Source organism: Dendropsophus ebraccatus, chromosome 1 (assembly GCF_027789765.1).
Source record: "Dendropsophus ebraccatus isolate aDenEbr1 chromosome 1, aDenEbr1.pat, whole genome shotgun sequence".
Lineage (NCBI taxonomy): Eukaryota > Metazoa > Chordata > Amphibia > Anura > Hylidae > Dendropsophus > Dendropsophus ebraccatus.
Window position 1 is genome coordinate 40,611,489 of NC_091454.1, and position 13,358 is coordinate 40,624,846.

The 13,358-nt window shown below is 45.5% G+C and overlaps 1 protein-coding gene across 6 annotated transcripts in view; it reads right to left on the reverse strand.

Annotated features, from left to right (window-relative positions):
• LOC138773581 (uncharacterized) overlaps positions 1-13,358 on the reverse strand; it is a 104,084-nt gene that overhangs the window by 70,645 nt on the left and 20,081 nt on the right. For 5 of the 6 annotated variants that reach the window (XM_069954124.1, XM_069954128.1, XM_069954126.1 and 2 more), the window contains exons 2-6: positions 12,463-12,549; positions 10,367-10,433; positions 7,714-7,757; positions 4,336-4,372; positions 3,773-3,813 (exon numbers count right to left, since the gene is read on the reverse strand). In XM_069954124.1, the coding sequence (XP_069810225.1) occupies positions 3,773-3,813; positions 4,336-4,372; positions 7,714-7,757; positions 10,367-10,433; positions 12,463-12,549 (276 nt within the window). The remainder of the gene's footprint in view (positions 1-3,772; positions 3,814-4,335; positions 4,373-7,713; positions 7,758-10,366; positions 10,434-12,462; positions 12,550-13,358) is intronic. The other variant, XM_069954129.1, reaches the window with a different exon arrangement.

The following is a 13,358-nucleotide window of genomic DNA, read 5'->3' on the forward strand; positions in this document are numbered from 1 at the left end:
GGAGTGGCAGGCTGGAGGCTCACGTGACCGGACCGGAGATCTCCTTGGGGGGCCATAAACGGACAGGTAAGTATATAAGGAAAGGGTTAACCTTGGTTAACCCTTTCCATTGCTAAATTATTGATTTTCCCTGGAATACCCCTTTAAGTAAACTTGATTCACTTCTTATTGTGTGTGGACATATTTATTCCCGCATGTTAGAACCTACTATAAAACACTCCTCATTGCAGCCAAATATGTCCTCATGTAGTCAGATACCTCCCCATGTTTTCTTCTCGATCCGGCCCAGACCCCCATGATGATTTCTTGCAGCTACAATTCATCTCTTGCCAGAAAAACATCTTAGGCTCCTGACTTTTCCTTTAACTACTTATAGGCTCCCATACAGTAGTAATTCTGCTGTTTGGTATCATCCGCAGTAAAGTGACTAAGTGTGGGTTGCCCCTGTATGTAGGATCCCCCCTATAGTAATAATGCCCCCTGGTGTGCCCTCCATATAGTAATAATGCCCCCTGCTGTCACTCTCTGTGACTCCATATAGCATAATGTCTCCTGCTGTGCCTCCATATAGTAATAATGTCTCCTGCTGTGCCTCCATATAGTAATAATGTCTCCTGCTAGGCCTCCATATAGTAATAATGTCTCCTGCTAGGCCTCCATATAGTAATAATGTCTCCTGCTGGGCCTCCATATAGTAATAATGACTCCTGCTGTGCCCCCCATATAATATTAATGCCTCCTGCAGTGCCCTCCATATAGTAATAATGCTTCCTGCTGTGCTCCATATAGTAATAATGCCTCCAGTTGTGTCCCCATATTGTATTAATATCCCCTGTTATGCCTCCATATAGTACTGTCTTCTGCTGTGCCCCCTTATAGTAACAATACCTTCTGCTGTGCCCCCATATAGTAATGTCTCCTGTTGTGTCCCCATATAGTAATAATGCCTCCTGCTGTGCCTCCCATATAGTAATAATACCTGCTACTTAGCCTCCATATAGTAATAATGCCTCCTGCTGTACCCCCATATAGTAATAATGCCTCCTGCTGTACCCTCATATAGTAATAATGCCTCCTGCTGTACCCCCATATAGTAGTAATACCCCCTACTTTGCCTCCATTAATTATAATGCCCCCTGCTATGCCCTCACCTGCTATGTCCCCATAGTAAATGCCCCTACAATACTGCCCCCTGAGCCCCATAGCAAAGTCCACCATTCCACTCCCTCCCCTTCAATACAAAAAAGTCATACTCACCTAATCTGGGCATGAAGTGGATCTTCCTCTCTTCTCCAGCCTATGAGCCACAAGAAAAATCACGTCCAAGCCCGGGGCTGCAGAGTGAGGTCAGGGGGAGAGGAAGAGAGAGGAGGTAAAGGGGGGTAGAGGAGGTGAAGGTGCTAAAGGGGGGCAAGGAAGGGGGAGAGGAAGAGAGAGGAGGTGAAGGGGGTGAGGAGAGGAAGAGGGAGGAGGTAGAAGGGGTGAGGGGGAGAAGACAAGAGAGGGTGAGGGGGAAGAGGAGGAAACGGGAGTGAGGGGAGAGAGGAGGAGGTGATGGGGGAGAGGACAAGAGAGGGGTGAGGGGGAAAGGAAGAGAGAGGAGGTAGAGGAGGTGAAGGGGGTAGAGGAGAAGAAAGGGGGAGAGAGGGATAGAGGAGGTGAAGGGGGAGAGGTAATAGAGGTGAGGGGGCAGAGAGGAGGTAAAGAGTAGGTGATGGGGAGAGAGGAGGTAAAGGGGGTAAGGGGGAGAGAGGAGGTGATGGTGGAGAGGAAAAGAGGGTAAGGGGGAAGAAGAAGTGGAGGTGATGGGGGGAGAGAGGACGACAGAGGGGTGAGGGTGAAGAGAGGGGAGGTAAAGGGGGGGGAGAGAGGCGGAGGAAAAAAGGTAATGAGGGAGAGGAGGAGAGAGGGAATAGGAAGAAAGAAGGTGAGGAGAGGAGAAGAGAAGGTGGAAGGGGAGAGGAGGTGGAGGGGGTAGAGAGGAAGTGATAAGGGGTGGATTTCGCATGGGGGAGAAACGTGCTATTCGGGGAGGGGGGGGTGCCAGGGGCCTGAGAGGGCTCTTGCCAGGTCCCGGTCAGGGAACCACATCAGCGACGGGGTCGTAGTGTGCGGGACTACCCCACCCGGGGCTCCTGCAGCAGTGGATTGTGGACCAGAAGATAGGGCCCCCACGTCCACTAGCTGCCGCAGCCTCTTCTCCTGGTCCCTTGACTGGGGAGAAGCCGCGACAGCAGCTGGTGGACACAGGGGGGGGGGGGGGGGCCATCTCCAAGTCCACAATCCACTGCTGCAGGAGCCCCGGGCAGGGTAGCCCCACACACCACGACCCCCTCGCCACTGACTTTCTTTGAGTCCCCGCTGGTCCACTGGCCGCCTGCTGGGACATCAGCCTGCCGTCACATCTCCTCTCTGCCTGCCAAGTAACGCGGGGGAAGAAGGTCCACCAGAGGCTGCTGCTGCTGCGACTTCATCCTTCCCCCAGCAGCCTCACCAAGCCCTTTCCCACACAGAACTCTCTTGAGCAGCTGCTGGGGAAAAGAAGGAGAGAGCTGCCACGGTGATTGGTGCTGGGACGTGGCTTAGTAATGTCCCGGCACCCAAAGCAAAAGTTTATTTTCCCCCCACCTCACTGACTCCCAAGGTCACTTGGCTCAGCCAATAAGTGTGCTGTCCCGCCACAACGAGACGTGAGGGACGCAGGCAGTTAACGTATTATCTTGTATAAAGCCCCGGCAGATGATTGGTTAAGAAGGATGTGGCTACATTTTCAATCTGCTGCGAAAATATAGAGCCATTGGGCGTAACTGTACCACATATCTCAGTGGATTTCACTGCAAATACAGTACGTGTGAATGCAGCCTTAAAGTGACACTGTCACCTCCTTTTGCATTCTGACATCTCTACACAGGTGTTTCCTTTTTCGTCGTATTAAGAGTTTAATCCCAATGCTAGACGACTATTTAACCCTGAAAAATCTTCTGAGAAGTAAGGGGTCGTCTTATACGCCGGGTATGGTCACCGCATACCATGGGTGAGATCAAAAATGGCTGCATCCCCACCGTATGCAGCGGTCACTATAAAAAAAAACCAAACAATTTAACTCACCTATGACGCGTTCCCGGCAGCCGCGCTTCTCCCGTCATGTTCCCGGAGCATGTAGTGTCTCTGCATCACACTGCCTGCGCTGGGAACATGACAGGAGACGCCCGGCTGCCGGGAACGGGTCACAGGTGAGTTGTTTTTTTCCCTTCAACTTCAGTTAACCCGGAAAATTTTAACTCCCCCCGCCTGACCACAGCAAAGTTTATTAGCTAGAGCCCTGCAGCGGTCAGGCGGGGGTTAAAATTTTCCGGCGTATAAGACAAACCCCTAAAAATCTTATTAAAAGTCAGGGGTCGTCTCATATACCGGAAATACGGTATATAAAATGTGTGTGTATGGGGGGGGAGGGGGGTGTTTAGTGTGAATTATTTTTAATATTATATTGTTTTTTTTCAGTGTTATTTGTACTGTTATGGCTACTGGCTACAAAATTCCCATCAACGCTTGGCAGTGAAAGGTTTAAGGGTTGACTTTGCTGAAAGATTGGTGACCTAATAAATAGCTCATTCCTTTTTTTTTTTTTTTTTACTGCAAACAATCTAAATAGTATAAACTAATATAAGTTCATGAAGTTTATTTAGTGGCTATAGCCCATAGCATTCTTAGTACTCTATGCAGAGTGGAACTTCAATAAGAATCACTCAATATAATATATAGTAATATTTACCTCAGACTCTGTCAAATTAGTTTCCTCAAAGTCTTCAGTTTCTAAGAGAGATCAACAGAAAAAAACAACATGACCAAAAGCACGGGCAAATATAAACACCTTAAACTCTTCAGGACCAGGCTAAAAATAGCCTTTACAGCCAGGCAAATTTTCATTTTTGTGTTTTAGTTTTTTTCCTCCTGCTCCTGCTCTGTCTGCGCTGAAGAATGAACATGTTCATTCTTCAGCGCGGAGAGACGCTGTGAGAATAGCAGCGCGCGCCTCCCATAGACTCACATTATAAGAGGGAGGCGAACGGTATTCCGCTAGTTTTGCTCAGTGTGAACCCGGCCTAACACGTATACTTATATGTAGGCTATAGCCTTGGGTACAATGGGATGTGATAGACACTAGCGCAAACTTTAAAACAGTATCGAAGCTCCCGACATCATAATTAATCATGATGCTGGGAGCTCCAAGGTCCACTACGCAGGACAACGTCCATGCACAGACGGGTTTTTGCTGATGTCTGCATTAGCCCTAAAAAGTCTTATGGGACAAATAAACTGTAAAATAGTCATTACCTTGGATGTGCTCTGCACTAACAACTCTGTCGGAGTTCTGTAATAAAGCACAACATTAGGATAAGAAAATAAGAAATGAATGAGGTAGTATGAAAGAACACTCATTAGAATTTGATAATTTAAAGACATTTTTTAAACTCCCAAAGTTCAGAAAGAATCCTCTATGTATTATCTCAGTTACCCTGATGTATATAGCTTAAGAGTACTCCAGCAAAACTTTTTTTTTTTTTTTTTTTTTAAATCAACTGGTGCCAGGAAGTGCCAGAGATTTGTAAGTACTTATCAGCTGCTGTATGGCCTGCAGGAAGTGGTTTGTTCTTTCTAACCTGGAGAGCAGGAGAGGGTTTTCTATAGGGATTTGCTACTGCTCAAAACAGTTCTGCACAAGGGCAGAGGTGGCAGCAGAGAGCACTGTGTCAGACGGGAAAGAGTACACCACTTCATACGGGACATACAGCAGCCGATAAGTACTGCAAGACAATTTTATTTTTTTTTTAAAGTAAAATTACAAATGTCTGTCACTTTTTGACACCAGTTGATTTGAAAGATTTTTTTTTCCATTGGAGTACCCCTTTAATTCCACCATGCTACAATTCTCAACGATTCTTTGTTTACAACCCTTCTGTCTGGGTTGCATCACTTCCTGTTAGTATTTCCACTCCAAGTGTCATGTCACAGCCAGTCTTTCCTATAGCCACAGTGTCTCCTCCTACCGGATAGCTCCACCCCTCCCCCAGCTTCTCCTCTAACCCTGACAGTTTCCTGACAGTGATGCCGTCTGCTGTCTCTGCTTATCACCAGAGCAGGGCCACAGCACACACTAAAGGCCCTATTCCACGGAACGAATGTCGTTCGTATGCGGCAGCGAGCGGGGAACGAGGAGCAAACTAGCGCTGAGAGCGCTCGTTTGCTCCTCTTAAAGACCGGTTGAATAGGGGCATTAGACATTTGAGTTTGCTCATCTGAGTTTGCTCCAGTCCCCACCCGTCTCCACCCGTCCCCAACCCTTCTAGTCCTGCCTGCTGTAAGCACAGCACCAGATTAACATAACATTCCAGGAGCTGGCAGACAAGCGGGGATAGAAAACACAACGTCACCAAAAGTTTGAAACCCAAAAAAAGTCTGCCACAAAATAATACATTTGCAATTCAAAATATTAAATATCAACCAAAGAAAAAATTGCAGAACTAATATGTGAATAAAACATATTTCTTTATTTAAATCAATAATAAATTACAAAAATGATCACCATGAGATACACAGAAGTACAAAACTGGAGAGGGGGAAGGATGTCAGTGGGGTATATGTGACTAAGGACAAATAATAAGTAAACAGTATAAAGGGGAACACCCCATGTAAGGCACAGCTATATATATATATATATATATATATATATATATATATATATATATATATATATATATATATAGATCAGATAACCTCCTGTATGTGCAGGGCCAACTGCACATACAGGAGGTTATCTAATCTATATATATATAGCTGTGCCTTACATGGGGTGTTCCCCTTTATACTGTTTACTTATTATTTGTCCTTAGTCACATATACCCCACTGACATCTTTCCCCCTCTCCAGTTTTGTACTTATGTGTATCTCATGGTGAGAATTATGTAATTTATTATTGATTTAAATAAATAAATATGTTTTATTCACGTATTAGTTCTGCAATTTTTTCTTTGGTTGATATACAAAAGTTTGGAAATTACTCTCGTGAAAGGTCACGTGACCAGTGGGTTTGGGTAATGTAATTGGGTTTGGGTAATGTAATTATCTGTTAAAAATATTGTAAAACTCATAGTGTAACATACAATGTTCAGCACAGAGTGAAGCACATTGCTGCGCACTTCTTCTGGCTATGTACAGAGATTGGTAGGGGCCTCAGCATTGAGAACACAGACCATTCAAAACTTTTGACAAGTCTACATGTCATTTGAAAGGTTTTTTAAAATTACAGTACTGCTTTAAAGGAGGGGGTGCAGAAACATAATAAGCAATGTAAACTTACCTGTCCCCGTGCCCTTATAGCGCTGCTCTCACCTCTTCTGCGCAGCTGGTGGAAGTAATTTTTGTCTGGTTTCCGTGTACATCATGGCCCAACTCCTCCTGCTGCAACGTCACAGACTGGCTGAAGGCTTGCCGCTTAGCCATTCAGTAACTGCAGCAGTGTCCCGCCCCAAAGCAAACCATCAGCCGAGTATGTGACATTTTAGCAGCAGGAAGTGCTGGAAGCTGGCAGCATGAAGATATTGGGAAGGCTGTGCTGTAAGGGCACAGGAATGGACAAGTATACTTCTTTATTACATTCCCACACTCCTCTGCCTGCCTCTGATTTTTTTCTTTTAACTTTAATGGGACTTCTCCTTTAAGCCAGAGTTTCTCAAACAGTGAGCCAGGCCTCAAGAGCGAGGTGCCCCCTAGTTGTTGGTGAGGTACAGGTCTGGAGTCTGATCTTTCTATGTCTGCAACAATTTCTAGTTTAGACTGAGCAAAATTAAACATTTTCATGGTTTTCCACCATAGGTGGTTAGGACCTGACCTCCCCCTGGTCTGTCTGGTGAGGCCCAGGTATCAGGTAGGTCTACTGGTTGAGGCTCTAGCAGAAAAAGTTTGAGAAGCTCTGCTCAAAACAGTAGAGAAAAACTCACAGAAGATATCCAAATTCTATAGTGTTAGAAATGTGTGTAAATACTGCTAGCGTGGTTGTTTTGTAATAATTTTCAACATTTTAGGGAGAAAGGGTCTTTGACTAATTAAATTAGGAAGACACCTTTTTAAATGTCCCATTATGGCACATGGTTCTTCTTATGCTATGTACCAGAATAGAGAGCTTCTATGGCAGACCCATCAAGTTATACAAACAAATTTCCAACCATAATGGCCCTATTCCACCAACAGATCTGACGACAGATTATCTGCCAAAGATTTGAAGCCAAACCCAGGAGTGGATTTGAAAAGAGGAGAAATCCAGTCTTTCCTTCATGACCTGATCTCTGTTTATAGTCTGTTCCTGGGTTTGGCTTCAAATCTTTAGCAGATAATCTGTCGTCAGATCTGTTGGTGGAATAGATCCTTAGGTCTAGAATCACACACAGTGGGGGAGATTTATCAAACATGGTGTAAAGTGAAACTGGCTCAGTTGCCCCTAGCAACCAATCAGATTCCACCTTTCATTTTCCAAAGAGTCTGAGGAATAAAAGGTGGAATCTGATTGGTTGCTAAGGGCAACTGAGCCAGTTTCACTTTACACGATGTTTGATAAATGTCTCCCAGTATTTTCAGCCCTATTTAGGCCAGTAAGTTTTTACCTAAACAAATACAAAAATATACAAAAATATACAAAAAAAATAAATAAATAAGTACCACATTTTCAGACATATTTATTTCGAAGTTCCATTTACGTCGACCTGGAATAAAAATGCATAAGAATTAGATGTATTCAGTATTACCATATTATCATATTCATTCTCTTTCAGAGAAGTAATTAACTGTTTCAACATTTAGACCCTTAAAATTCCCAACTTAGTAAGCAAAGCACCAAGTGTTTATCCACTTTGACAAATACCTGTAATTCCGTATGGCTCCCTGCAGAATGCCACTAGCTGATCACATCCCAGAGGAAGGTGATATTTTGTTTGCTGTTAGAGTTTTTTAAGTACTCTGCTAATGCTATGGTACCAGGAAAGCCTATCTAACTCAGGCTATTAAGGGGTTATCCCAAGATTAAAGAGGTTGTCTACCCCAAACTAAAGCCCCTATTACACAGGCCGATCAGCAGGTGCAAGCAAATGCCAACCTGTCAGATCATGCTCCCCGCCGGAGCTATTACACAAGCCGAGCAGGTAAGAGCAGGGGGGCCTCTTAACATAAATGGCCAGTCAGACACCAGGGTAGTTAGTTATCAAACTAGTGTGAACTAGAACTGGCTTATTGTCCTATTCCACGGGCCGACCAGGGCCCGATGAACAATGTGAACGAGCGCCGATCTGCTAGATCGGCGCTCGTTTACTATTCCACAGCCTGACAATCGTTAGCAAGGGCTGCAGGGACATCGTTACCGATGTCCTTGCAGCCCTTGTTTCATACATTACCTGTCCAGGCTACAAGTCTATTCCTTCTCCCGGTCCTGCGCTGCAGAAGCTTCGGAGCGGCCTGTCTGAACTGACAGAAAGCTCAGCCAATCACTGGCCGCCGCGGTCCTGGCCAGTGATTGGCTTAGCGCTCTGTCAGCTCAGAAAGGCCGCTCTGAAGCGGATGCTGCCGCGTGGGACTGGGAGAAGGAGAAGACCTGCAGCCCGGACAGGCAATGTATGTGAAATCGTTGGTCACCCTCTGTGCCCGCTATTACACGTAGCGATGAGCGCGTGGCGGCCCATGAGTTTAGGTTTGAACCTAAATGAACGATCAGCCGATGACACGATCATTGGCTGATCGTTCGCTCTATTCCACGGAGCGATAATCGGCCGATTCTGCACTGACTTCTGAGTGAATAAGGCAAAGATATATAGGGAATTTTTATCATAGGTCTATTTTAAAGTGTACCTGTCGTTTGTAAAAACTTTTGACATGTCATAGAGACATGTCAAAAGTTTTGATCAGTCCGAGTGTTCAGTGTAAAAAAAAATAAGAGTCAGGCTCATAATGTAAGTCTATGGCGCCTGACTCTTTTTATAGTAAAGAAGCATGGAGACAGCACTTTCCAAAAGAATGTGCGTTTTAATGCACACCAGTGCGCGACGTTTCGGCTCTATTGTAGCCTTTTTCAAGCAGGTGAAAAGGCTACAATAGAGCCGAAACGTCGCGCACTGGTGTGCATTAAAACACACATTCTTTTGGAAAGTGCTGTCTCCATGCTTCTTTACTTTGGATTGTCTCCAGACCTGGGTCCGGTTTGGTGAGGCGGGCACCCACTCTCTTTGTTTTGTGCTGCTGCAAAAAGACTTTATTTGTTTGCTTGACTCTTTCTATCTTACACAGAGCGGGGAGAGGATACGCTGCAGTGCGGTCCTCTCCCTGCTGTAACTCCCGATCAGTACAGGTTTAAACACTCAGACTCCAGACTGATCGAAACATTTGACATGTCTCTATGACATGTCAAAAGTTTTTACAAATGACAAGTACACTTTAACTGTGAGAAACAGAGTCTATTATAAAAAAATAAAAAAATAAAAAAAACAGAAAATCACATTATATGATTTTAAATAATTAATTAGCATTTTACTGCATGAAATAAGTATTTGACCCCCTACCAACAAGCAAGAAGCTCCTCCTACTCTGCAATCATTACCTGTATTCACTGCACTTGTTTGACCTTGTTATTAGTATATAAAACACCTGTCCACACAAAATCAATCATACTCAAACCTCTCCACCAGGCCAAGACCAAAGAGCTGTCTAAGGACATCAGGGACAAAATTGTAGACCTGCACAAGGCTGAGATGGGCTACAGGACAATAGGTAAGCAGCTTGGTAAAAAGGCAACAACTGTTGGCGCAATAATTAGAAGATGGAAGAAAAACAAGATGACTGTCAATTGTTCTTTGTCTGAGGCTCCATGCAAGATCTCGCATCGTGAGGTAAGAAGGATTCTGAAAAAGGTCAGGAATCAGCCTAGAACTACATGGGAGGAGCTGATCAATGATCTGAAGAAAGCTGTGACCACAGTTTCAAAGAGTGTAGTGTAGTGAGTGCAAACTTGGTCAAGAACTACAGGAAACATCTCACCTCTGTATTGTATCAAATAATTATTTCATGCAATAAAATGCAAAATTATTATTTAAAAATCATGCAATGCGATTTTCTGGATTTTTTTTATAGATTCTGTCTCTCACAGTTGAAGTGTACCTACGATAATAATTACAGACCTCTTCATTCTATGTAGGTGAGAAAACTTGCTTAATCAGCAGTGTATCAAATACTTATTTTGCCTGCTGTGTATATATAACAATCAACAAAAATGAAGAAATCAATCTCTATTTGTGTAATGAATAACTATAAAGGATGAAACCTTTCTTACCTTGTGGTGTCTCAAATGTAAAATCTTCAATATTTACAATATAATCATTCACAAAAGGATGGTCAAACTAGATTTAGGAAAAATAAGAATGTATTAGCATGGTATGCCAGTCTATTAAAAGACATGAAATACCTGACTAAAAAGGTATGAAGAAATATATAATAAGACTGAATAAAATATTCCCGGCTCCAGGACAAAGCCTGTTGTGTCAGTCATTTGCATAAACTGAAGGTAAAGGCAGATATCACCCCGTGTAATGAAGCCAGAGATCAGCTGACAAACGCACAGATCGACCCACATTTACACTACATCTGTGGCCATGAAGGCCTAATTCCCATGTTCCCTGTTTTATGGACGACACAGGTGTGGAAGGCCTGTAGTGGAATCCACCCCCGGCATAACAGAATCTGCAAAATGATGCAGTGGGCGGAGACGGTATGAATATGCACGGCGCTGCAATGAAGCAGTTGCACGGCTGCGTCATTGCAGTGCTGCACATATTCATACAGTTTCCCTGCTCCCAGCATCATCTTGGAGATGCTGCCATATATACTTCTTTAAAGCACACCAGCATTATAGCTCCATTAAGGTCCACTGATGTGCTTCATTCCTTTCCTTCACTAGTATGCCAGTTCCCAGAGCATGAAAATTTTTGGTATCTCTTGGAAGGGTCATAAATTTAAAATATAGAAGGCTATTCGTTTTAAAGTGTCCCTGTCGTTAAAACTTTTAAAATCGAAATCAACAGTAGATGTGAAATAAAAGAAGTTTGCAATTTACATTTATTATTTTTTGTTGTTATGCTGTAAAACAAAGCTGAACTTACCAGAGATTAGGGCTGGGCGATTAATCAAATTAATTCGATTAATTCGCCCAGACAGTTAGAATCAATTAGATTTTTTGTGAAAATCGTAAATTCGATTTTCACAAAAAATCATTGCGGGCGACCGGTGCGGTAAAGTGTTGGGTCCGGGGAGAGTTGCAGGACGGCGAGGTGAGGTGCAGGGCCACCAGTCAGGAAAGAGGCAGCATCGGCGGCTCCAGCCTCTTCACAGAGCCGCGGCTGACCTGTCCCCGCCCCTCACACAGCAGAGCCCCGCTGAGCTGCATCCCGCTCTCTTCCTCGCACACGTGCAGGTCCCCGGTCTGTGGAGGAGGTGGCAGGGATTGCAGCAGGAGATAGCGCTGCTGCGGGTCCTGAAGCTGTACAGCGGGCAGCGACACTATCTCCTTCTGCTGCAATCCCTGCCGCCTCCTCCACAGACCAGGGACCTGCACGTGTGCCAGGAAGAGAGCGAGAGCATGAAGAGGCTGGAGCCGCCGATGCCACATCTCTCCTGACTGCCGGCCCTGCATCTCACCGTCCTGCAACTCTCTCCGGACCTGACACTTTACCGTACCTGCCTGAGGCCCGCATACCCCATGCGTGACCCCCAGTCTGCCCCATGCGTGACCCCCAGTCTGCCCCATGCGTGACCCCCAGTCTGCCCCATGCGTGACCCCCAGTGACCCCCAGTCTGCCCCATGCCCCCTCAGTGACCCCCCAGTCTGCCCCATGCCCCCTCAGTGACCCCCCAGTCTGCCCCATATCCCCAAAGCTCTCCCGAGCAGCCAATCGTCTCATCGGAGAAGCTTGGCTGCTGGTAGAGCTTCGGGAGAATGACAGAAGCTTCAGGTACATCCGGAGCCTCTGTCATTCTCCCAAAGCTCTCCCGGCAGCCGAACATTTCCGAGCTTCTCCAATGAGACGCTCGACTGCTCGGCAGAGCTTTGGGGATCCCTGGCTCAGGCAGTTTACTTTACACTGCCTGCGCCGGAAATGGGACAGGGGACGTGCTGATGCCGGTAATGGGCCCAAGGTGAGTGAACTGTTTGCTTTTTTTTTTATAGTAGTCTTATAGTACAGTGGGGATGGGGCCATTTTTGAGCTCCTCTGCCCTATGGGGCAACCATACCTGGCGTATAAGACGATCCCCGATTTCTAAGAAGATTTTTCAGGGTTAAAAAGTTGTCTTATACACCGGAAAATACGGTACTTTTGGTTTAGATTTTGAAAGTTATAAAAACAGGTACACTTACAAGTGGTCATTGCTAACCTTTTTAAAAATCTCTAGCATTTTTGCTTGAAAGGTCTTCTCATTTCTGTCCAAACCTGCTTGGAAATCCTTTGTAGGGATAAGGGTCTATATAGCAAAGAAGAAAAACAAGTTCAAATATACAGTGCATTAGAAGAAACCTGTTAATAATGGACAGCAATATATGAGCTAAATAAGTAGTGTGAAACCGTTTAAGCAACTCTGTACCCACAATCTGACCCCCCAAACTACTTTTACCTTCACATAGCTGCTTTTAATCCAAGATCTGTCCTGGGGTCCGTTCAGCAGGTGATGCAGTTATTGTCCTAAAAAACAACTTTTAAACTTGCAGCCCTGTGCCCTACGGCCGGAGCTTAGAATATCTGTGCCTTTAACCCCTAGACGACCCAGGGCGTATAGTTACGCCATGGAAGTCTGTCCCCAGACGACCTAGGGCGTAACTGTACGCCCTGGGTGTTTCTCCCGCTATGAAGCGTGCTGCAGAGCGGAGCGCGCTTCATAGCAGGTGGGGGCCGGCTGCAGTGAGCAGCCGGGACCTCACCGGTAATGACACGCTGCAGCGATCGCGCTGCCGCGTGTCATTAACCCCTTAAACGCCGCGATCGCGGCGTGACCGCTGCGTTTAAGTGTAAGTGACAGGGGGAGTCCCCTGTCACTTACCGATCGGGACCCCCGCAGTGTGACTGCGGGGGTCCCGATCGGTAAAACGGACTGCAGGAGGTCTCTCACCTGCCTCTGTGCGGTCCGAACGGCGATCTGCTACTCTAAGCCTGCACAGGCAGGCTCAATGAGCAGATCGCCGATAACACTGATCAATGCTATGCCTATGGCATAGCATTCATCAGTGTAGAAATCAGACTAATGTATGTACAAGTCCCCCAAAGGGACTTCAAATG